The sequence below is a fragment of the Lutra lutra genome, chromosome 8 (assembly GCF_902655055.1).
Source record: "Lutra lutra chromosome 8, mLutLut1.2, whole genome shotgun sequence".
NCBI classification, from domain to species: domain Eukaryota; kingdom Metazoa; phylum Chordata; class Mammalia; order Carnivora; family Mustelidae; genus Lutra; species Lutra lutra.
In genome coordinates, this window is record NC_062285.1 from 141156000 (window position 1) to 141180461 (window position 24462).

Genomic DNA, 24462 nt, shown 5'->3' on the forward strand with positions numbered 1-24462 from the left:
CTCAGTTTCCCTGGCTTATAGGGAGGCATCATCATTTTTGTTGCGTCTTCCTCTCGGGCCGTGAGATCGCGTGAGACAGAGACAGGGGAAAACACTGAGTAAATTGGGACACGCTTGTGGTACGCACTCGAGGTGCTCTCCTTATTAGCACAGGAAGAACCCTTTACTGCAAGGCTGCTGATGCGTGATGGGAATTCCTAGCGACTCCTGTCGTACCTGGCCCGGACCATGTGGTCTGGCTCTTTCTGTTGCCCTGAATGGTATGGAAACCCTCTGCATCAGCCAGAAGAAGGACGTGTGGGCCAAGTGTGGGGAGCAACCGAGCAAGATAAAGAACGTCCTTGTCCCCTTAAGGCTTCTGGACAGGACACCGAGATGGCCCCCAATTTCGGGGATTGGCTTTGACGTTTTGGAGACCCTCCTCCTTCTGACACGGACACCCGAGAGCCCTGAATGTTGATCCCAGAGTCTAAGCCCAGACTCTATCTGCGGCCATGCCCAGCCTGGCTAGGGTAAGGGTCTGCGGGGCCCAAACCCCGGCCCAACCCCCCAAACGTGACCTTCTCTCAGAGGAATCCAGCCCCCGTGTCTCCCAGAGCTGCCGGCCCTTGCCTCACTCCCCAACACGGGCTATGCCGCTTTTGTCCTAATGACAAAGAATGAGGTCAGCTTGGTTTGCCTTCCACAAATCACCATTTATTCCAGGCAAAGACTTTTCTGTATCTGAGATCGGTCCTTGTCATCTACAGCAGGTTGTGTTTTCTCTGGCTTTGGATGTTCGCATATGTGTAATGAGAAAGGAAGGGGCCCAAAGTGAATGCAGGGACGGCCGGCCTGTTGCCTGGTTTAGGGGCTCCCCAGCAGGACCTCGGATCAGCTCCAAGCCGTAGGCGGCAAAACTTGTATTCCTACATACACATACACATACACATGCGTGTACACACACACACACACAGACAAGCGTGTGCACACGCGCGCACACACGTATCCCAGGATATCCTCATGTTGTTAACATTTAATGTTCTAATTTTAAATTTTGAGGCACCAACTGGCTGTTTTAAGAGGCTCATTCAGCCTGTCTGCCTTGGAGCTATTTTATTTACAAGTCTTTGCGTGGCGTCAAAGGGCTCTGTGTTTCTTGCAGACTGTGTTCGGGAGGTTGAGTGTTTTGGTTTTTGGCCGCAGCTGGTTAGTTTTTCCAAATCTGTAGATCCAGGTGTGTGTCGAGAAGGTTTTTGTTTTTTGTTTTTTTTTTTCCCCCAGTGAGAGAAATTTCCCAGTAAGCCTCGGAACCCTCCTAGAAGTTTCCAGCATTCTAGGTGTGAGAGACTGTCAATTTCAGGTTGTCGGTGTGGGGGAAGGAAGCAGCCGTCACTCCTAGATGAGACCGTGCAAAAGGGGCCACCTTGGAAGCCGGATCTCGTAGCCAGTCTAGAATACAGAGTTGAAAAACTGGTTAATGGGAAGATATTAGCCAAGGCTGGAGCCTTTGAAGATGATTAAAAATCACTTCCTGGGAGCCTCATGGAGAACCAAGCCTGTGCACCTCTCTCTTTATTTTGAAATAGGTTCTTTTAAAATACAGGTTCCTTGTGTGAAAATTATGTCGACTCATATTCGCAAATTCCAAGCCACCCCTCACCGATTGCTTACACTACCCCTTTCTCTTCGTTAAAAGAAATAAACTCCGTGTCCTTTTAATATGAAGAATTTCACCGAAAGTTGCTCTATAAATAGCAGGAAACAAAACAGAACAACAGCATCGGCTCTGTTTTTGAGTATTTTCCTTTGCAGCCATTAAATATTATCTTGTCCTTCAATGATAAATTTAGCTAAAACGCTTCTTGACATTTTGTAGAAAGGGCATACATGCAAAATCCTGCTTTACCCTTGTCTCTGTGTTAACCAGAACTAAAAGCACCAATATTTAGGCACATTCAGGAAAATGAAACTGTCATTATATACAAGGCAAATTACTTGCCTGTGTGGTGTGAAATCATATTAGATTTTAAGAAAATAAAACGGGAGTATTTCGGTAAGACCACCATGGTCAAATCTGAAACAACTTGAAATTGTCCCCTAAAAATTCCCTCGTTCTGCATGGGATTACTTCGCAGGCAGCTTGGGTTCTTTGCAATCATTTTAAAGAACAGATCTGTGAAATCTTGATTTTAAAAAAACATTCCTGCTGTCCTTTGCAATTTAACAATGAGCCTTTTGAGTTCTAAATCAGGATTTATTTCCTTTCTTTTCTTCTTTATTCTAAGGGCTTATAATTTACCTAGCTCACTGAGAAACTGTATGGCTAAGAAATGATGCTAAAGTTCTCGTTTCATCTGGGGGGAAGAAAACAATTGAGCTGACTTTCAGCAGTATTTAAAAAAAAATTTAAAATAAACGTGACAGTTTCTCAAGTTTAAAATTGCTTTAAATGTATAATAGCAATGTCTGCTTAGATGTGATTCAAAAAGACTATGTAGTTATTGAAATAATGGCTATTTCAGGCTCCATATAAAGGATTGATACGATGCAAAAATATTTTAAATAAATCAAGGCTTTTCAACATGCGAAACGAAGACATTCCTTGGATATTTGGGGAGAGAAATTCTATTCAGATTTTCTGATGTTTTTCATTTTCATGGAAGTTGGTAACCGTCCACCAGAAACTGTTAAATTCCAAATTCCAATCTGCCTTTAATTGCTAATACACATTTGCTATAGGTGGCAGGCTAAATTCTTTAGGAAAGTGTCGGTTTCCCAATTGGTGATGATTCCATTTGAGGGACTGCAGAATTGAACAACTGAAACAAATTCAGTGTCCACTTCTCGTTGAGAGTTAATTTGGATGTTTAAAAACTTTATTTTCTTCTGTGCTTTTTCTCATTCCTTATGTCATGCCGAGGACCTCACTTTGGCATTTGACGGATGCGTGTGTGACCAGGGGTAAAGGTCTGTCGTCCTTAATTCATTTTTTCTGATTTGTGTTGTTACTACTTGGGAATGAAAAAGATTCACTGTGATTCTTGATCTGTAAGGGGAAATTTTTGATGCCGGTATGTATGTATTATATACAGTATATTCACCATATATAGACGTATATGTGACCGAACACACATTTACTGCAGACTTCTGGTCGTTTTAGGCTCTCCTTTTATTTGAAAAAAATACTTAACCTCTTAAGAGTGCTTTCAGCATTGTTAGACTTTTTAAAAAATATACGTACGCAGGTAACACATCATGAAAGGTGAATGTGTGGACTTTGCGGGTGTGTTAAATATGACAAAACAGCTGTCCCGGTGTTTCTGGACAGGCTTGTGAATATGTGGGCAGGGAGTTACTACCCATCAGTTAGGAGGGAGCGCGGGGCTTGCTATTCATCATCATTGGGGCAGACACACTAAGTCTGTTCCATATATATGTGGATATATATGTATTTTAGGAAAGAAGACACAGAAATGGTCTGCCAGCTTTTTTTTTTTTTTTCTTTTTTTCCTGGGGAGAGGCGGGTGGCTGCTAGTGTAGATTTCTGCCCTCTGTTTTCTTCTTCAAACATGCTTGTCCTATAGCTAGAGTTTTATTTTGGTCGTCAGTGAACTATGCCAAGGTTGACACGAAATGGGGTGAACGAAAGCAAAGGATTTTGAAAATGCTTCGTTATGTTTGCAAGGAAGGAATCCTTTCTGTGGGGCTTGCGTGCGCTTCCTTCCCCAGCCCGAGACCCTCACTCGATGATCTTTCCCTCGGTTTACCGGTAGCTACACTAGCAGGCTTCCTTCCCCTGGCCCCCTTCCTCAACCATCTCCATAAGAGAAAAAAAAAAAAGCTTACCCAAGGTAAATTGGTGCCAGTGAGTTTGTGCACAAATCATGGAGCGTACAATTAAAGCCTGCATAAAGTAGGGGTACACATTATTATGAAATAGATAGAAATGGAATCCCAAACCGGCAGACTACTTTGAGATAAGAGAAACAACAACAACAACAAAAAAAAAAAAAAAAAAGAAAGAAAGAAAGAAAGAAAAAAAAAAAAGAAAGAGAGGAAAAAAAATGTTAAAGCTTGTTTGCCTTTCCATGCAGCACCCTTAGCCTCCCAGTAGCTCCTCAAAAGGGCGCATTGTCTGGGATGACTGAAGAAGGGGCGTCTTACCCAGGAAGCGCCGTGCTCTGACAATCTCAAGTTTATTGGACCAGCTCTGAAAACATCATTATTCTTGAGTGTGCAAGCTGGATGTTCAAAACCCAAGTGAAAATGTAAGTTTTCACTCACACGCATCCTGCTTGCTTTAATTAGATTAAACGCATCTGTTTACGAAGTCCTTGGAATGCCTTGGATACTGACATTTTTTAACCATTAAAAGTCACGGCGTTGGGAAGAGACAGTGAACTGGAATGCCCGTGGCCTTCCTAGGCTGGTGTGAGGCCAGAGGCTGAGTTGGGGACACGGGGGCTCAGGGGCAGAACAGGAAGTCGCCAGCCGCATTCCCATTAGGCAGATCTGGGGAGAAATCAGGAAAAAATAACTGTATAAGGCCGGTAGTGTAAACATCCTGCTATATCGAGAGCCTTCCTAGGACTTATTTTTTCGAGCATCTGACCTTAGGCGTGGTGTGGCCCACAGGCACGGACCAAGTTCTTCTCCCAGGAAGACTGTCCATCGATAACACTCACCGACAACATAAATCTTCTAGGTTTCTTTTTTGATAATTGGAGCATATTCTAAAATATTATTTACTTCGAAAAATGTAATTTTATAGCAAGTTGGAAAAAGACTTGAAAAAACCAACCTAAATAATGCCCGGTGAAATTACCAGAGAGCTATTATTTTCCTTGAATAAAGCGGAATTTGATTTCTGAATTCGCAACCAAATTATATGTAAATCCTTGCCAAGTACAGAGGGGATAAAAAAAAAAGCGTGCGTTCTCAAATATTGTTCTGACTCATCCAACTTCTTGTTTTACCAAATAAAAATTGGGAGGAGGAAAATGGCATTAAATTAACTTATTACTGTGTGTGAGAGAACGAAAAAAATCATCTAATAAAAAGGTTAGCAAGTTGGTGTGATTATACAATGATTTCAGGTGAAAATTACAAAGCTGATAGGCTAACATTTCTTATTGCCTTCAGTAATGATACAGTTGTCAAATTTGTATTTTGCCAAAGGAACAAAAGTTGTAAGTGGCATAAGGTAAGATCATCTCTTTCTCTTTGTGGCTTTTTAAATTCAGTGTTTTAATCCACCAATTTAATCACAAAACATGTATCACATTAGTTATAATATTTATAGTGTTTAGCGAAGAGAGTATAAATAGATTACAGTGTGTGTGTGTGTGCGCGCGCGCGTTTGTGAATGTTATCGCAAAGGTATGCACAACTTCAGGGTTTACCCTTGGGAGCAGTTTTGTGTGAAAATATATTTATTTTCAAAATCCCAGTTCGATCATTAACCGCGCTTGCTCATTATTTTGGAAAAACAAGGTTTGGTATTAAAAGGGCCCGAGACAGTGTGTTTAGATGCCTGCATTCAGCCAGTCCCTGAAAGCATTTTGTAGTTCTGGAGTCCCCAAAGTTGCTAAGCCACAGAATGTCTAATGTGTTTTTTGAAGCAGTTGAACCATGCAGTAGAGATGAGTGGACGGGGTTGGGGTGGGGTGATGTGTAATGGCCATTGGTGCTTGGGTTCTTCCTCGGTGTGGAAAGAAGGCTCTGGACGGCTCTTTGGGACCGCCCGGCACATACTCAGCTTGTAGGAACCTGTTCTCTTACCCTGCAGCCCAGGTCGGGACTGGGCACTGTAATAGGGAAGAAAATTATAAAGGACTGCGCTAGACAGGAGACACTGTCCTTCTGCTGTATTGCTAGAACACGGGCACAGCATTCCTGCGTCTCAAACCGCTACAAGGGTGTCCATTTCTGAGGAAGGAGGAACACAGAATTCCTAGGCTTCCAGCTCTGGACCCCCACAGTCCTTGAGTCTGGGAGCACCACCCTGGACCTTCCCCTGGAAAAGAGTGAAACCCACCCCATTGTGAAGTCACCCCTGCTTGGGCTTTCTCTGCTCTGCCTGTTGTCAGCAGCTGTGAAAAGTGAAAGTTGGTCAGCGTTTCAGTGAGAAGATGAACAGGAAAGCATTTCATAAGACTCCATTTTTCTCATAGGAGTAAGAAAAGCCGTCCCTAGAAAGAGGCTACGCTCAGATCCTAACACCCAGCAAAACCATTTTGGAAGATTCCTTAGTATGTCCTGGACATTTCCCCTCCCCACGAAACCATGTTTGTCATGGGGTGGGGGGCGGGGGGTGTCCAGCCACAATTCAAGGCCAAGATCAAAGGGGTCTAGAGAACTTCTGAGCTGGGTCGGTGGTCAGCTCAGTCCTGGCAAGGCTGCTCCAGCTGCCCCAGCCCAGCCCTGCCTCGGTCAGCCAGTTCCCCTTTCTGGGCAGTCCAATCCAATATGGGATGGAGTTTCCTGGGAAGCAGGGCACACGAGGAACTTTTGAATGCACCAATGGCATAAAAAGTATATATATTTTTATGACAACGAGCAAGTTTCAATTGGTTGACAGAAATGGCGAGATGTGACGTCAAGGGACACTGGTTAGAATGCCAAGGCCGGCTGGGGGGGGGGGGGAGACAGGCACAGAGAGACATTGGGATGGGGCCCAAGAGGCCTTGTTCCTCCTGGGCCCCCGTCGCGGAAGTCCGGGGACAGCCAGGTCCATCTGGCTCTGATAGAGGTTCATGCCCGGACAGGGAGAGGGGGTCGGAGTATAGTGACCCGGTGTCGTCCCCAAGCGCCAGAGGGCCAGGCCGGACTCTCTGCGGGGAAACCACTCAGGCGGCAGGAAAAGAGCCGCTGGGGCCTCCTTGGCATTATAACCAGAGGCGGGACCCTGGAGCCCGGCCTGTCGCGACCCCCCCGGGAGGGGGCGCGGAAAGGAGCCGCGCGGTCCCGGGGTGTTGCAGTGTAGTCGCCTCCAGGAGCCAAGCTGAGGCCTAGAACCCCCCGCAGCTCCTCCGCCCTGGGCCAGCGGAGCAGGAAGTTGTTTCTGCGGGGAAGGAAGAGCGAGCTCGAAGCTGGGCAGCGGCCCTGGGCACGGTGCCCCCGCCACCCCACGCCTTCCCCGGCATCCTGAGGGCACCCCCCCTCCGCCAGGCACCTTGCGCACCCCCTCCATCTCTGGGCTCTGTGCGCTGCCCCTCTCCACTTCACCAGATCCCGTGCACCCCGCCCCCCACCACACCTGGCACCGCGCCCCTCCCTCCGCCGGACCGGCGCTGTCCGCAAAGCCGCCGCGGGGTCGCCCTGGCACGCACCCTGCCCTGGGGGAAGCCCGCCGCCGCCGTCGACCCCGAGCCCTGGCCCGGGACTTTGTCCAGAGCTCCGGGGCACACGCCGGCCCCTGAAGTGCCGAGCCGGCTACCCTAGCGGCCGTCCGCGGCGCGCACCGGTCTGTGCGCAGGCCGGAGACCGTCGGTCCGCCCCGGGTCCCTGAGCCGGGCCAGAGCCTGCGCGCGCGCCCCTCCTGCCCGCAATCATGGCAGCCGGCGCCTCGGAACGCAGCCGCCGAGCGCGCTCCGGCAACCGCCTCGGTGCCAGGGCGGCTGGGCGAGCAGGGGCCGGGGCTCGCGCCCGCCCGTCCCCGCAGCCGCGCGGCCCCGGGGCGCGATGCCGGAGGCCGATGGGGTCCTCGCGGCGCGGTGCCCCCTGGCCGCGCCGGCAGGCGGGCGGGGCCGCGGGCCGGGGGCGCGCGGCGGGGAGCGCCGGGGGTGGCGTGCCCGCGGGGGCGCGCACGCGGGCCTGCGGGGCGAGGCGCGGGGTTCGGGCGGCGAATCCGCTGCTCGAGCCGCCCGCCCCGCCCGCGCGCGCCGGCCCCCGGAGGAGGGTGCGCGGCGGAGCGGGGGGTGGGGGTGGGAGTCAGGGAGGGGCCGCGGCCCGTCCTCGCCCGCAGCGGGCACGGCCGGGGGCTCCCCGAGGCTTCGTTGGTATTCCGGGCACAGCCGAAGCCTTGACCTCCCCGCGGAACAGAGGCGCCCGGGCCCGCGGGCACGGCCGCTGTCCCCGGGAGGTCTCTCCTGGCTGCGGGGCCCGTAGGCGCCTTGCTTCCCCCACCCCCACCTCCCCGTCTCCTCCTCTCCGGGTCCCCCGTACCCCCTCCCCCGCCCCGATCCGGCGGCGAAGGGGTGGGCAGGGAAACGCGCTCTCTGGGACAGGTGCCAACTCCGAGACAAAAGACATAAAATAGGCGGCAACGTGGGAAGCGCGGCCGGCGCGCTCGGGCGGGGACGGAGGCGCCGCGGGGGCCGCATCCTCGGTGCCGACCGGGGAAAGTTTGGGAAGTCGCCGCGGCGGCTTCGCAGCGGCGGGGGACGCGCGGGCCGGGCCGCCCTCCGCGCCGCGCTCGCCCTCTCCGCGCCGCTGCTGAATAATTCATGGCGCGGCCGCCGGCCATTAGCATGCACCGGGCGCGCGGCGCGTCTGTGCCAAGCCGCCGCCGCCGCATTCGGCGCCCGGGCCTCGCCAGACGAGCGGCCGCGCGGCAGCCGGGCCCGCGCTGTCCCCGCGCCCGCCCGGCGGCGCCCATTGTGCCCGGGCCGCGCCGCGGGGCGGCCCCGAGCCCGCCCGCAGCCCTCAGCGCGCCCGACGGCCGGGCTCTGCAAGTTGGGGCCCGCGCCTCCCGCCGGCCCGGGAAGCACGTGAACTTGGAGAAAGTCGCGGGGCGCGCCGGCCCGGACCTCCGCGGCAGGGCGTGGGCGCCCCCGGCCCGGAGCGCTTTCGTTTTCGTCGGGGACAAAGGTCCCCCGAGGCGCTTGTCGCGGACGCGGAGACCGGGGGCTGCCCGCCGCTCCTCGGAGAGGTCCGGTGGCTCCGTACGGGCAAGCCGGGGTCAGAAGAGGAGGAGCGGCGTGGTGCGGACCTGGCCGCTGGGGCCTGGCCGTGCGCCTCGCCCGGCCGTCTCTCCGTCCCGGAGCCGTCCGGCCCTGCGAAGAGTTGCGGGAGATGGCACCGCGCTGCGCTCTGCGGTTTACACGCGCCAAGGAGGGAAGCGTTTCGGACCAGGACTCAGAGCCATGGCCCAGGGGCCTGTGCGGTGCGGGCACGAGAGCGCAGCGCCGGCCGCGTCCCCGCGCGCTCCTCCGCCAAGGGCAGGGCAGTCGACCTGCGTGTCCCGGGTCACCATCAGGTTCCGGGGCGACTCCTGAGGATGGTAAGTGCATTTCTCACTTTCGCTACTTAGTGAGTATTTAAATATTAATGAAGGGACTTCTAAGAAGAGCCTGTAGGGCAGGCCGGCCTTCCGCGGGCAGACCGGGGAGCTGCTCTTGAACCCGCAGCCCCGTCCAGCTTGGCAAGAGCTCCGCGGCCGTCGTTCAAATTCAGGAACTTGTTATTTGTGAAATACAGTTTCTGATCTCAGGTGTGCGGACCATTTGTCAGAGAGAATCTTGTCGGACACATAAGATAGCCGTAGCAGCTATCTTCACCAGAATAGAAAAAAGAGAGAAAGCAAGCATCTGTTTTTAGGGGCGATGTGTTTGGAAGGGTGATCTGGAAGCAGCAATCCCTTTTTGAAAAATTGACATCTTTCATTCCTTTCCTCAGCCAGCCAAAGCGCCGCTTCTTTTTTTTTTTTTTTTTTTTTTTTTTTTAATTTTTTTTTCCCCTGCTGGTCAAGCATTTATGGAGAGCGGGCTTCAGGGGCGGCAGTCAAGCGTTGGCAGCCACTGGGCCGGTTGAGTGAAAGGCCCTTGTGTGGAGGCTCTTGTTTATGGTGGCATAAAACGAAAAACAACTCATAACTTTTCGTAATAAATCCCCCTTTATAGGCGGCTCACACACAGGCCCAGCCGGCGGCCCTGGGGAGTTTGTGGGGAGCAAGAAATGGGTGAAGGAATGCGCGTTTGCCATAATTACAGGGTTGTAAGGTAACGCTGAAATTAATTTCTTCAAAGTTGGGTTTCAGAAGCCAGGGCGGTCTCTGCAGGCCGTCACTGTCTCCGTTTTATTTTCGTTCGTTGGTTCTAGCCATTTAGGATTTTAAAATGCATGTTTGTATTCACGGGCACCTATCCTGTTAAAGTGAAACCCGTCCTGGGGGTGGCAGGGGCGGGATTAAGGACGCTTTTTCGTACCATCCTATCACAGTACGATTTCCCCTCTGCTCTCCCCATCTTACTGATGTGGTTTGGAGAACCTTAATGGGCGATTTGACCACAAAATAATGGGCAGGGGGGGCCCCTGTTTCCATAACGCCCCAGAGTTGTGAGCTGGTACCTGAAGGCCATGTTTCCGGGAACATGGACAGAGGCCCAAATCGCCCAGGCCTGCCTCACGACAGCCTCTCCCCGGGCTGCCTGGTTCCGTAGAATCCGGAGGAGAGAGGAGACTGTTCAGCTTAGATATGGCCAACTCCGGGTGCAGAGGCCAAAAGTTTGCTCCAGCGCTGCGTACTGGACCGCGGGGGCCGTCCCTTCTGCTAGGCCGCTCTCCCCCCACCCCCTCACACCACCTCCCCACCTCCCCCATTTTGAATTTTTATTCATGACGCTGTCAGAGGCAGTTAGCAGATGTGAAACCCGGGTGGGACGTGCCAGAGCGATCTCAGGAACGGGGTCGCCGCTGCGGAAGGCGCGCTGCTGCAGCCGGGAGCTGTTGCTTGGCGTCGGCAGTGGCCCGGCTCATGCTCAGAAGAAGCTCAAGTTCCAGAGGACCCTCGCCTGCAGAGTGTGGGAGATGCTCTCTCCGGGTCTACAGATGACCTGTGCCGTATCTCGTGGTGGGCAGGACGGTGTGGCATTCTGCCGACCCCCCAAACGAGGGGCATCCGTGGCTGCTTCTCCCCGGGCCCGTGGGAGCAAGGAAAGGTCTGAGCATCCAAGGAGGTGCCCTCAGGGCCACTTAGTGGGGGGTTGCCATTTGACGAAGCTCCAGATCCCCATCTCGGCGGCCCAAGTGTGTCCCCGGCCCCGGGGAGGTGGGGTTGACAGTCTCTAGTAAATAGTGCTCCCCCACCCCACGCTCCCGGACAGAGGCCTGGCCTCGGCCCCAGCACCGTCCTGTCCTGCCTTTGTCCTTGGTGCTTTGGAGCCAGCCCAGTTCCAAGGCAGACTTGGGCCCACCGGGGGCTTCTCACCGTGTTGAGCTATCCCAACCAGGCAGAATTCATTTTTGAGGGTATGCACACCAAAATCGAGGTTCTGGAAGTGGCTCCTGTGTGGTTTTTGTCGCTTCTGGACTGAATAGAAAGAATGTGCTAAGCAGGGGGACAGGGTCTCACGGACTGCGGTGGGCCAGTGGGAGGCTGGCCCTGGCATTTCTGCTTTTGTTTTAAACCAGGGCCAGCCCCCAGGTCTTTCCTCGCCTGCTCTTGGGGCCGGGTCCTGCCCAGCCGTTGGCCACTTGAAGCCCTCAGATCCTGGGTGAGAGGTGTCCTGGGTGCTGGTGGGGTCCAACTGCTCGACACAGGCGATGTATGGCGACAAGGCCTCCACTGGGGCCCGGGTGTACACCATCACCTGAGCAGGTGCGGATGGCATTGTGCTGGGCTCCATGGGAACAGCGGCAGCTTTGTGGCAGGGTCGCTTTCTGGGTCTGTGTCGTTTGCCCCCGATGGGGCGGCTTATGAACCGGTCTTGCTTGCTCCCGTCCTCAGAAGGGGCCTGGGGCCTGTTCTGCTCTGGTGTGGATGAGGCCTGACGGAAAGGCAGTCCCTGGGGCTGAGGGATGGGGCCTCTGCCTGAGCAAGTGCTCCCTGGTGTCCAGGGAAACCAGTGTGTGTCCCTAGTGAAGGCCAGTGTTTGGGAAGGGAGGGCGGCCCTTGCAGGCCTGTGAGGAAAACATCTCACAACCATCATGCTTGGTTTTTCTCGGGCTTAGACGGTGTCCTTGCATGTTTGGGGAGAAGGGAGAAGACACTTGCAAGAACCTCATGAACGGGCTGGGTGTTGGGGTGTCCTGGCTCCCGTGGGGCAGCTCCCATCTGGCCCTGCCCCTGGCTTACTGTGCGACCCCAGACAAGGTGCCTCACCGCTCCGGGCCTGCACTCTGAGCCCTAGCCCTGGGAATGATGACAGCACCGTCAGTGTCCAGACAGCGCTCTCCCCACAAAGCACAGTTCCTGGCACGTGGCAGGGACACCATAAAGCGTGCTGCTGTTGTAAATGGTGATCACTGTGTTTACCCTGAGTGATGATTATATTCCCGAGTTTCTAAGAACCAGAGTCCAGTTTTGGTTTCTCTCGGAAGGACACCTACGAGTTTACTCCTCACCCCCAAAAGGCGGTGCAAGGTGAACTTTGATATTTTCTCCCAGGTGGAATGCCAGGAAGCTTGCAAAGCCGGACTTCCCTTGTCACAGGGACGTGGCTCGGAGGCATTGGGGACACTAGATGGGAGCAAGGCCCCGTGAGGTCCTGGGACATGTTTACCGAGGAAGGAGGGGAGCCTTCCCACAGAATGGCACTTGAGGAGCTCATGTGGGTGCTGACCCGGGGGTCTGACCTGTGCCTCTCACCTCTTTGGGGCTCCAGGGCAGATCGAGGGCAGGCCGTCACCACTCGGGGTCCAGAGCGGCCACACCAGCTGCCGGCATTCGATCTCGCAACGCGGGTGGCGATTTGGTGGGAGGGTTTCACTGCCGGTGAGCTAATTGTTCTTTGGCCAAATATAAGCACGCATTTCCCAGAACGCTTCGTTGAGGAGAATCTGCTCTCTTCGCCGATGGTTCAGGAAGACCCAGCAAGATGGCCCTTTCTCAGAACGCGCTGTTGGGATGAGAAGGGAGCCTGGGCATCGGACGGGCATGCTGATGTGTCGGAGCAGAGGAGGGGAAAACGCAACAATTGTCTCCAAGCCAAGACAATGGATCTTTTATATGAAATACTTATTTTCAGGGCTGACCAGTGCCCTGTTGGCTGGGACGGCAAACCTTGAGTATCTGGGTGTCACAGGCCCCAAGAACCCAGTCAGGGACGGAGATTTCTAGAAAGGGGAAAAGGAAAGTCCCCTGACCCCCGATTCTTGGGAAATGCAGTGGGAACGCCTGGCTTTCTTTGTTGAGTGGAGGCTAAACTTTCTCAAGTTTAATTCTTTCCTTCCGGGATCTCTTTCGCAAGACTGTGGGGGCTCCTCGCAAGCACCGGAAAGGTAGCCAGGGTTCTGGTGGTGAGCTGGATGATTTGCAGGGTTCTGGTGGTGAGCTGGATGGCCCCTGCCAGGGGCCAGACCTGATGAACCTTTGTCTGCTGGGGGGCATGGGAGGCTTGGGGGGAGTAGTCATCCAATGGAAGTGAGGAAAACCGGGACTCTTAAGAGGAAGGGTCCATCTTCCCAGGAGGAGGCCATCGAGAGTGATTCCGGATGAATCTGTGGTTCTCTGGGGCCCTTCGCTCCTCCCAGAGCCCATGGTCCAGTGCACTTGGGAGCAGCGTGTGGGTTATCAGAGAGCCTGGCCTGCCGTGGTGAAGCCACACGCCGACCCTCACATTCCGTCCCCGGCTGGAGAGGGTGTGTTTGTAACTCCTGACGGCCTGGCCCAGAGTTAGCCCTGGAAGGATGGCTTTCTGAATGACCAAAACGAACAGAGGGTCACTCTGAGGCTTAGGCACCCGCCGTCTGCCTCTTCCCCACTCTGCCGCCATGGATAGCGTTCAGTCCTGCTAAATCCACTGCCTCCACTCAGCTGGGAAGGCACCCCAAGAAGCGGGGCCCGGCCCCCAGGCTCCCGTTAGGGACTCGGAGGAACGGATCCAGCTGGGGCCGGAACTGAGAGCGTCTTCCTGGCGTTGGGGGGACGTGGGGAAGTCTGCGGGGATAATCGGCCTGGGATCCCTGCCAGCTCGGGGGGTCCTGAGTCTGGGCGCCCCTGCGAAGCGGGTGAGGACAGGGGAGGGAGTGGCCCCCGGGGGGGGGGTGAGGGATGAGAGTCCCCTCCCCACCAAACGTCCCCTTCACCCACGAGTCTTTGTTGGCAAATGATAATATTCGGCTTTCAAAAAGGAGGTTTCGTTTTTTAAAACTGCTTTTACATGGGGTTTTTTGGTTTGGGTTTTTTTGGATCCTGGAACTGCTTCGCTCTGGTCTGTTTCACCTGCCCCCCCCCCCGCCCCGAAATGCTATCAAGAGTCTCTTTTGGGAGTGACCAAAACGACGTCCGAGGCCCCGTGTCGATTTGGTAAAATCGAAGTGGAAAGGGCTGGAACGGTGTGTCAGGGGGCAGAACACCCTCGGAGATGGGCTTTTATTCTGGTGGCTGGGGCAGCCCCCGAAGTAGATGGCCGAGGGTCTCACTGTGAGATCTGGATGGTGGACTTGTTCGCGCCGGATTCCGGACGCGTCCAAAACCCGTGTGGCTGCGGTGGGCGGCCGAGAGGTGGCTTCTCCGAGGAGACGTGTGAGAGCAGAGGCAATGGCTGTTATCGTGGTCAGAAACGTGTGCATGGCGTGGACGAAGTGAAACAGCTTCTCTTTCTTTTTTCTTTTCTTTTCTTTTTTTTTTTTTAAGGAGTGATAGTATTTTCCCTTAAGATTTAAAAAGGAATGTTGACCCTGATCCCTTTGGCTTCTAGAGCTGGGGCTGGGTTTTTGGGCGGCGAACCGCCCTTCCTTAATCCTGGCATCTCAGACGGCAGGAAGAGTGTTTAGCTGAAATATTTACCTGCTTGGTCTGGGGCTCTTAAATCTCGATTCGCCTTTCATGTGTTTAACAGCGATATTTACACCCAAATCAGCGCTTTATAATCACATTTTAAGTTATAATAAAACGATGGTGCCGGCTTTGTTGGCAGCCGGAGCGCGTTCCATGCGGGTGGCGTCCCCTCACCCAGACCGGCCTGGGCTCCGAGGGGGCGCCAGACACGCGGGTTCTGGCCTGCGGGGACACACGTGTGTACTGAGCATGACAGGGTCTGTGCGTGTCACCTGTGGCGCCCTCCCCGCTCGGCCAGGGGGAGCAGGGCTCGTCCCTGGGGATTCTGGCCCTGGCACAGGGGCAGTGCTGCCAAACCTTCCGGCACGGGGCTCTAACCAAGAAGGACCTGATTTGGGCCTGGCTGCTCTGCCACCCGGACCGACGTGTTGTGTCCTGAGCCCCATGCTGGGGCAGAGGCCATTATCTCCTGGGCAGCCTCTGGCCCAGCAAAGGCCACTTCTGGTTGTGGCCATATTGTGTAGCCCTGTGCTGGGGTAAGGGACGCCCACTGCCTCTGCCTCCGTAACAACTGAGGTTCTGTTTTCTCTCTTCGGTGAGGGGCCGGCCCCAAAATGGCCACCTGGTTTTCAGTGGCTTTCCCACTGGAGCATGGGAGGTAGGGGGACCCTCTCCTCCCCGGGGGCCAGGCTTTTGGCGGCTGTGCCAAGCCGTTCTTGGAATGGAATTGCCCACGTTCCTGGTTAGGCGCGTGGCACCGGAATCCTACCTGCTTTGTCTCTGGCATCAGCTGGTGAGCTGGTCACGTGGTGGTGTGCGTGAGACCAGAGCCCAAGGACCAGAGGACTCCTCCTGGCCTGCTCCCTTCTTTCTCAGTCGCCTTGCCACCTCCCACCCCCTCCTTTTTGGGCATGACCGTGTCTGAGCCTGCGCTCCCATCCCCAGATGCTCAGGTGTCTAGACAGTCCCTTACCCCCAGTCCTTACCGGCAGAAGGGCCCCTGAGCTGGAGGACAGGCCTAGCCACGGCCAGTCCATGCTGTGCCCTCCGCTCGAGCACAGAGCTGGCCCTGCCTGCCTGGGGAGGCCCTGTCTCACACTGACAGCCCCATGGCTCCCCGTGCACGGGGATAGCAAGTGCCTGGCCACATAAAGGGTCGAAGGAGAGACTTGGGCAGATAGCACAGCCCCACGGACGTGGCCCGGATGCCTTCAGCAAAGGACAGCCAGATCTGGTGAATCTCCAAATAGAAGCTCCAAGTTAAACCCTCTGGCCCGCCGACAGGTTCTGAGGGCCATAGCCCGGGCACACTCCACTGTGGTCCCGTGTGGTGGCCAGGATTGGCTTTGGCAGAGCTGAGGGGTCTGTGATGGCCTGAGAGCGTGTGGTGGCACGCCTGGACTCTGGACGCCGGGGCTTTCGTGGCGGCCCAGCTGCTTGGCAGCGCCTCTGGGCGAAGCGGCCGGCTCCTGAGCACCAGTGGGGTGCCCGGCCTGGTGCTCAGCCCTCCGTGTGCGTTTTTCCTTCTGTCCTCCAGCAGGAGCTGTTATCCCCGTTCCTTCTGTGCACGGGGAAACTGAGGCTCAGAGAGCTGCCACAGCCCAGGGCCAGGCGGCCCCTTGGACATAAGGCCGATGCCGACCCCTGGCGGCTCAGCCTCTCGGGGCATGGTTGGAACGGGCTTGCTCCGAGGCCGGGGGTCCAGGGAGCGGTCGGGGGGGGGGCCCTGGGCCTCGCCTCCCCCCTTCCATCCCCGGGGAGCACGCCGGGTGCTGGCCGCCGCCGCCTGCTCCTCCTCGGCCGGCCCGGGAACAATGCGGCCTCTATGCCCGCAGCGGGCCCGGGCCGCCTGGACTCGGGAGCAACATGGCGCCCAGGGCCGCGCCGCCTGGCCACGGGGAGGGCTGGCGCCTGGGCCGCGCCTGGGCCGGGCCGGCTCCCCGGTCCTCCTCGGGCCAGCCGCTGAGTGGCCAGCCGCGCCTGCTGCCTCCTCCCTCTCCCACTCGGGCGCCCCCCCCCCGCCGCCCCCGCCTGGTGGTGGGTTCGGGGGTCCGGCCCACCCGCCTCTGCCACGTCTGCCATCCTCCCGGCACCCAGGAGCATCTTTCAAAAATTCCCGGTGGGCGGGGCCGAGCCGCAGCGGCCGCCTCTGGCCCCCCCCTCCCCGGGCAGCCAGTGCCAGATGAGAGCAGGAGACAAAAGTAGCATTTTCCTCGTCCTCCTGGGCTGGAGCAGAGCCTCCCCCAGCACCACTTGGCTCCTGGCAGCCCTGCCTCCTGGTGCCGGGGTGGCCGAGGCCCAGGCCGCGCCGGCCAGGACAGAGGGGACCGATGGACAAGGGTGACTGGAGAGCAGGACGCCCGAGGGCCCGTCGGACCGGGGCTGGCACCTGGGGACGGCCTGCTGGCCGGCGGGACCTGCCCTCCTCCTCCTGCCACCCTGCCCAGCCGGGCCAGGAGGCACCCTTTCCACTTCCTTGCTCTGGAGAAAGCTCCTCACGTCCTCCCGCACCTTGGGTAAGTCACCTTCTTCCCTTCTCTTGTGCTGGAGACAAGCCGAGGGCTCTGCCATCTTGTGCTCGATGCCTGTTACGTTTCCTTCCCTCTAATTGGTTATCCGAAATTCAAAATTCTATTTCCGACCCCCCCCCCCACCATCTTCAGTGAAGTAAGCCTTTCCAAAAACTGCAGGGAAAATGCAGAAGCCAAGCCCATTTATTTTTAAGATCCAAAGCTATAGGCTTTGGAAATCACAATAAAAATGAATGTTTGTTATTTCACAGTAGCTGTGTGTTCAATTAGATCCGAACGAACATTTCAGGGGGTATTACGAGGCACGGCCTACTCGTTTCTGCTCAGGAGGACAGTTTGTCGTGGGGGGGGTGTCTCATCATCATCATCATCATCATTATTTTAATTTTTGGTGGTGCCGGGGGGCAGAGGGAAAAACACCAGCGCGCCCATGCTCCTCCCAGCAAACTCCTCGGCAAGCAGGGCTGGGCTGGCACACGGGAGGGGTAGGTTCTGCATTGAGAAACAGAGGCCTTTTTATTTTATCCAGCGTCTTTAATGCTGCCATGTCCACAGTTTAGGGATCCAGTTCTTTTCTCCCTTTCATTTTGTTTTATTTTGCGGGGGGGGTGTGCGGGTGTCGGGAGAAAAAAGAAGGCTCTTTTTGGCTCTCAGCTCAGTATGGGGAAAATCTTTTAGGTTGTTTTGTGCTCTGTTTTTTAAACACTTACTTAAGCCCGGGGATTCCACCTAATGGTGCCGTGTCCAGCTCATAACTGCCTACCCACAGATGGTACGTGGGGTCCACGTGGACACGACCACCAGACGGACCCTCAGGGGGCCTGAGTTGTCCAGGGCCGGCCTGTGCCGGATCCCGTCCTGGTTTCCCATCTGCAGAACCGTGGGCCGAGATGTTCGGCCGTCCAGGGCCTGAACCGTGGCCAACAGGGGTGGGACTCCCTCGAAGACCTTTGCTTCCCCAGGCCAAGCTGCCGTCACAGCCCAAAAGCTACCCTCCACGGTTACCCGAGCTGCTGTGATGGTCCCTGACCCTTCAGAATGGCTGAACCTTTTCAGATAAAAGGTGGGCTTTGCAGAGTTGAGTTCCGACTTACCTCCGTCCCCTGGCACACGGACAAAAACGCCTACAGATGTGGCCTGGTTTTTCCCCACAGTGGAGGGTAGCCGGGGTCTCGATTTATGGAAAATGGAAAATCAGGCCCAGAAAGTTCTAAATGGCAACGGAGAGGAAAATTCCCACGTAAATACATCTTTGTTTTCCTAATTCGGAGGCGTCGGGTCCTGTCTCTGTGGGTCTGAGCAGCCGGCCTGGGCAGATACCACCAAGCATAAAAGTGAGCTCAGCTCTCACAAGGACGACCACGGCTGCTTTTGTTCTTGCATTAGACAGCAGTCCATACTGGGGGTGCGGGCGTATATAGCTGAGATGATTAAAACATTTTCATGATTGTGACAGCCACATTCTGCTGCTGCGAGCTGGAGGGTGGTCCTGCCCAAATATTTAGCAAGCACCAAATAGAACACTGGTGAGAAAGTAGAAGTAATGGGAAAAAGACAGAGCGCCATAAATTCGAAAGGAAAAGAGTCCAGAGTCTAGAGGGGTGGGTTTTGGGGGAAAGGAGAGTCTCTTGTGTTTTGTTTTGTTTTGTTTTTTAAGAATTTGTGCTCTTCATAGCTTCCCATGCCTCATCTCCAAAATTTTTATTTTTTTGGTATAATTAGTTAGGTAAATAGACCTTTTAATCCTAAATCCTGGAATGATAGTCACGTTTCCCGAGCACGACCTCGTGCTCTTTTTGGAGGTAAGGGCAAGCAGCATAAAATCAATTAATTTCCATAAATGAGCATTTTCATTCTAAATTAGTATTTTCCGCCGAGATTATGATCATCTAATGGGAGTAGTGTCTCTGGATACCACATTTCCCAGCACACACCGTATGAGCCGGGATGGCTGTATGTGACTGATTACCGTGTTTGCTTTGTAACTTGGGCAATGACATTCTGCCTCCCCACAAAATCAGGAAAATGCCCTGCAATCTTTTGTGTTCTGAATCAGGCAAAATATCAGCATTCTCCATGGCACTCCATACTTCTCGGCAGGTCGTTTTTGGTTTGTTTTTTTTTTCTTTTGGTTTTTTTGTTTTTTGTTTTTTGTTTTTTTAAGAAAGTACCACGCATAGCAGTTTTCACATCATTGCTTCTATATAAATTCCACTATACACCGAAATTATACATTCTCACAGCACAGATGGGCTGGTCTGTCATTACGACTGCTGGGTCCTTGTTGGAACACACAGCATATTTCAATTGTGGAGTCGACAATTTCGAAGAACTGAGGTCAAAATAAACAAGTGGCGTTTGTGCATAAAAACAGTCCTGTGATCCTCTCGCCCCCTGACCAGCGGGGTAGAGGAACCACCATCACCTTCATTAGATTAGAATTTAATCGTCAGTCTTCGTCTTTGCGCTTTAAGACCCCGAATGCCCTGTGTCAAAGGACCTTAAGTGTTTTAACCAAGGCCCAGTTTTTCTGTTGTTTGGCAGCATGGACAGCGTTAACACTAGATTCAAATTCAAAATTACGGGGTTTGGGACTTTAGATTTTGAGATCTTCATTACATCTCTAGCTGTTTTGTATAGGGTTACATAAAATTATTCTGAGTTATTTATGAAAAACCGATGACAGATTTTTCGAGTGGTTTAAAGGTACATTTAAATCCCCCACACGGCAAAGCACACATATGCGCACACACACATTCAACAGGTAACTACGAAGAGAAGCTGTAAACTTAAAAAAAAAAAATTATCTCACCGAGATAACAGGGTGCAGAACTTATTGGCCCTCATCACACGTGAGGACAGGAAGTTTTACAAGCACAAATAATTTGCACACGATAACTGTTTTTTTTGTGAATTTGCTCACATTATGATGTAATCTGTGCCAAGGGTTCTTCCCTGCCCCCCGCCTCACTTTTAAGGGATTGCTTCTGCTTTTTCCCGAATTCTGGATCCCGGCTCTGCCCTTCCCAGCCTCTGAGGCCGCCTGCCCTCGCAGTGGCCGTGGCCGTGGCCGTGAGCTCACACCCACGGCTTGTGGCTGAACGGGAACGAGACACAGATGTTTCCCTCTGCGGTCTCCTGCGGGCTCCCAGATCTCCTTCCATTTGTTAATAGAAGTGCTTTGTTGTGGCGTGTTTGTTTGAAGGCAGGTACCTGTGGGTGCAGATGTTTGGAAATAACAGGAAGGGCGACAAGTTGATGAAATTTGCCGGAGCTCCTGGGGAGCCGCTTTCTCTAGCGGTTCTGCTCTTGGATTTTTTTTTTTTTTAACCACTTCCTCCTTTCCCGTTTGGTCTTCCAGCCTCTCGACCCGGGTCTTGGCATCAGACCTGTACTCACGAGCAGCCCCGGGAACACGGCGCCGGGCTGGGTGCTCCCGCAGGAGTGGGCAAGGTGAACCCCGCACCTTGCTCGTTCGGCGAAGCCAAGGGCAGAAGAGCAGGACCTCCGGGACCCAGGCCAGGGTTCAGTCGGAGTCGGTGTTAGTTCCCGGCCGTGTCTGTCAAAGGCAAGTCATCGCACCTCTCCGTGTCCCCGTTTCCTCATCTGTGAAACGGGGACAGTAAGCGTCCCCACCTCATAGTCATGCACGGAATGCGCTTAGCCCAGCGCTCCGTTCCCAGAGAGCACCCCATACCCACTGTTCGTTCTTGGTTGGTTTCTGAGTCTCAGAAATGCCTGCCAGATGGGGGTTAACGCCAGTTGTGTTGGGCCAGGGGAGGCCCCCGGCCTGAAGCCGAGGCCCTAGACTCAGCCGGCTGGCGACGGTCAGGATGGGGGTCGGACCTGGGCCTGCCGTCCGCTGAAGCCCACCTTCGTTCTGCACGTCCACACGGTGTCCAGGTGTGGATGGCGCACCTTTGCCCGGGCGTGGGCTCCACGGTGTGCGCACACGGGTAGTGCCCTCTGCTCTGCCTGGTACGTCGGGGGTTTCCAGAGGTGGACAGGCATTTGGAGGCACCGTGCCTGCCCCAGGCTTCTCAGTGAGCCATGGAGCCCCTGGGCCATCCCTGGGGACACCTGCTGGGCACTCCATGACAGAGGTCCTCTTCCCCAGCCCAGGGCCAGCCAGAGCAGGCTGGACAGGGCCCCAAGCTGCTGGGCTCCCGGGAGGTGAAGGAAGGCCTGCTGGCCGGCCTGGCTGCACGCGGGGAGCCGGCCAGGCGCAGAGCGGTCCCCTTGGAGGGCCGGGCTGTTCCAGGCACCGGCCATTTACAGACGCTGAGGAGTGGAAGTGAGCCTCTAGGCCCGGGAGAGGAAATGGCGGCACGGGCAGGCCCAGAACGGGATCCGGGAAGGTGGCCGAGGGCGGGGAGCGGCCGGAAGGCACAGGGTGGGCCGCTGGGTGCGCTGGCGGCTGTGCTGCGAGGAGCGGCCCGCGGCGGCCCGCGGGGCCAGTCTTCCCGGGCAGGTCCGAGCGCTTGCACGTGCATGTGCACCTGCGTGCAAGGCCCCGAGAAGCTTCCACGGCCCCGCTTGCTCATCAGTAACGGGGAGAGTCTGGGGGCGGTCCAAGGAGGCCCTGGGAACGCCCAGCACACCTTTGGACAAAAAAAAGGAGCTTTGAGGAGAATGATATTTACTGCGGGTCTTAGTTCTGTGTCTTCAAAGCTCGGGAAATGGTCCGACATGTCAGATGGGAGCCTGTTTGGGAGGCCCCAGGGGGCTTGTGTGTCCCCTCTTTGTGGCCTCTTAGCAGAGACCAGAGGCCTGGACTCTCCATCCCTGCCTCAGTTTCCCTGTCCATAAAGCATGGGGATCAGTCCTGCCCACAGGTTTCTCGTGGCCTCCAAGGTGATGAGGTCACTCACCACTGATCCCCCTTAAAGGGAAGCAGTTGTTGGTGGCTCCCCAGGACTCTGGCTTCTGAGTTTCTTGAGGGGCTAGAAGGGAGGTTGAGGCCAGACCTTTTGAAGGGAGCAGCTGGTGGGGGGGTGGGCGGCGGAGGCCAGGCTGCTCCAGCATGTGCTGGGGAACCTCTGGCCCAGTTTCCTGGGAGCCCAGCCCTGCCCCGGGATTCCTGCAGTGGGTGTGCCCGCACTTCCGGCCGGCGTGGGCGGAGGGGTCCCGCCGCAGCTGAGTTCCCGCCGTTCCCGCCCGCCAGAGCCTCCTGGTTGTGTAGCTGCTTCTGGCTCGATGGGACGAGGACTCCCACCTGAGCGTGGCACGTGGGGTCCAGGCAGGTGGCCCCCGGCCCGCCGGCCGTGTACGGGCCTGGGGGACATGGCAGCGGTGGCCGCAGCAGCAGGGGTAGAGGAGGCGCCCTCCAGCTGGAGTCTTTGCGGTGATGATCACCCAAAGGGTAAGTTGCCTGATGCCAGGACCTTTGGAGGCTCCCAGCACCGGTGGGTGGGTCTCTAGGGTCTCAGGCCTCAGCCCTGGGTGCTCTAGCGCCGGAGGTGAGCCCTGTTCCCCAAGATGCAGTCATGCGGGCAGCCCGTTGGCAGCCTGGCCTGTGTGACAATGCCGGCGGCGGCTCTGGGAGGTGGCTTCCAGGTGGGCGCTCCTGAGCCGGGTTTCGTGGCAGGCCACCACAGCCTTAGCGGACACCCCAGGGGAAGGGTATGGCCACTACCTCGAGTGTCCCGCTGCCAGGGGAAGAGTAAGTAAGACAGGCTCAGGCAGGACCCATGAAGGGACCCAGAGAGGCAGAAACCCCTGCCTCAGCCCAGCGGGGAATTGGGGGCCGTGCTTCGCTCCCCCAAGGGAGGATCAGCGCTTGTCAGATGTTACACAGAGGACCGGGTTCCTTGGGGTTGGAGCAGCTGTCCTTTGTTGACCTACTATGTGCCAGGCTCAGGGCTGGGTACTTCGATCCTACTTATTTATTTATCTTTAAGATTTTATTTATTTATTTATTTGAAAGATAGAGCACAAGCAGGGGAGCAGCAGGAAGAGGGAGAAGCAGGCTCTCTGCTGAGCAGGGAGCCTGATGCAGGGCTCGATCCCAGGACCCCGGGATCATGACCTGAGTGAAGGCAGATGCTTCATGGACTGAGCCGCCCAGGTGATCCCCCCTCCTTTTTTTAAACATCCATTTGAGAGTGCAGGCAACCGGTTCCGCTTCCTTCTGACATCCCGTCAGAGCCCCTGTGTGCTGGCGCTGCTCCGGGTGCTGGGATATGGTGCAGACGGGATGGCCCCAGGCCCGGCCTGCGTGGAAGGTGTTAGCAGTTTTCAGTGTGAGAGAACCGGGGCTCCAAGAAGGCAAGGAGCGTCCCCAGAGTCACATAGCAAGTGAGTAACAGAGCCCGCACCCAGACCAGGTTTCTGACCACAGGACCTGCTCTTTCCCCATGCTGGGCAGAAACGGCTGGATGCCAGACCCCTTTTCTTCGTTTATCTGTCCTAGATGCTGACCTTGGTGGGTTCTCCCCAGACACGTAGTGCCAGGAGGGCCCTGTCCTTTGGGCTGGAGTTATTCTGTCCCCAGGAAGAGCCAGGATGGCCTCCCTCGCTTCCCCCACAAGGGCTATGTCGTGTTGGTTCTGGGGTCCCAAGGACCTGTCTCTGGCTGGGTTGTGTGACCTCAGCATCTGAGGCCTGCTGGTTGGGCCCGTAAAGCCCCTGGTTCCCTGCTGGGGTGAGGGCTTCAGGCCCGTGTGGCTCAGGGTGCTGGCTGGTGGCTAACAGTGCAGTATGGCAATGCGCCGTGGGAATGGGTGGCCCAGGGGGTCATCCCCACTCTCGATGTTCTTCTGGCCCATGGCAGGTGATCTGCAGGGTTTATCACTCAAACACTGGGAATAACGGCCTCTGGGGGACACTGTGAAAACCTGGATCAGGCAAGACCATTTTGCAGCCTTTGATGTTCTCAAAATGGCTCTTTCTGCTCTGTGCCCAATTCGTTCCCTTCCATGGTGCCAGGAACTTGCCACGGAGGATGAGCCCAGGGTTTGGGTAGGTTCTTCACATGGAGGCTGGTTGTATCTGATGGGCCTGGACCCCTTTCTCATGGAGACACTCGTACTTTGTGCTAAGGTGGACAGAGTGGACCGGTCAGGCGTCCGGGGCCGTCGGCACCTGTGAGGTCTGCTCTGAGGTGAGGGTCTCAGCTAGAGGGGGGATCCGTCAGCCCGGGCAGGACAGAGGTGCTGGGGTACCATGTAGAGGTCAGGGTAAATGTGTTTGAAAGCAGCTCTCTGCGGGTGAGCGGGGCCATGTCCTGTTGGAGAAACCATGCCCTATGTGTCCACAGGGTCCCCTCTCTGGCCCTCGTGTCCCAGC

At 55.6% G+C, this 24462-nt stretch overlaps 2 protein-coding genes across 4 annotated transcripts in view; one reads left to right on the forward strand and one right to left on the reverse strand.

The window, feature by feature from the left end:
• Positions 1-4888: 4888 nt before the first annotated feature.
• Positions 4889-8431, reverse strand: LOC125107019 (collagen alpha-1(II) chain-like). Its single transcript, XM_047741579.1, has 2 exons — positions 7314-8431; positions 4889-7045 (listed from the first exon to the last, which is right to left on the reverse strand). Exons 1-2 carry the CDS (start codon positions 8429-8431, stop codon positions 6736-6738), a joined length of 1428 nt encoding a protein of 475 aa, XP_047597535.1. The 3' UTR covers positions 4889-6735.
• The window catches only part of LOC125107102 (translation initiation factor IF-2-like), a 28576-nt gene continuing 12149 nt past the window's right edge, over positions 8036-24462 (forward strand). Inside the window, exons 1-2 of one of the 3 annotated variants that reach the window (XM_047741811.1) lie at positions 8036-9205; positions 20537-23114. In XM_047741811.1, the coding sequence (XP_047597767.1) occupies positions 8430-9200 (771 nt within the window). In that variant the 5' untranslated portion in view covers positions 8036-8429 and the 3' untranslated portion in view covers positions 9201-9205; positions 20537-23114. The other 2 variants (XR_007129464.1, XM_047741812.1) reach the window with 2 other exon arrangements.

What these genes read in the sequence shown, in the direction of transcription:
- LOC125107019 (XM_047741579.1), bottom strand. Translation starts at nt 8,431, where the DNA reads ATGAATTATTCAGCAGCGGCGCGGAGAGGGCGAGCGCGGCGCGGAGGG. An exon ending in CGGGCTTCCCCCAGGGCAGG is followed by an intron (nt 7,046 to 7,313) that starts GTGCGTGCCAGG and finishes CCTTCCCCGCAG; the next exon opens with AAACAACTTCCTGCTCCGCT.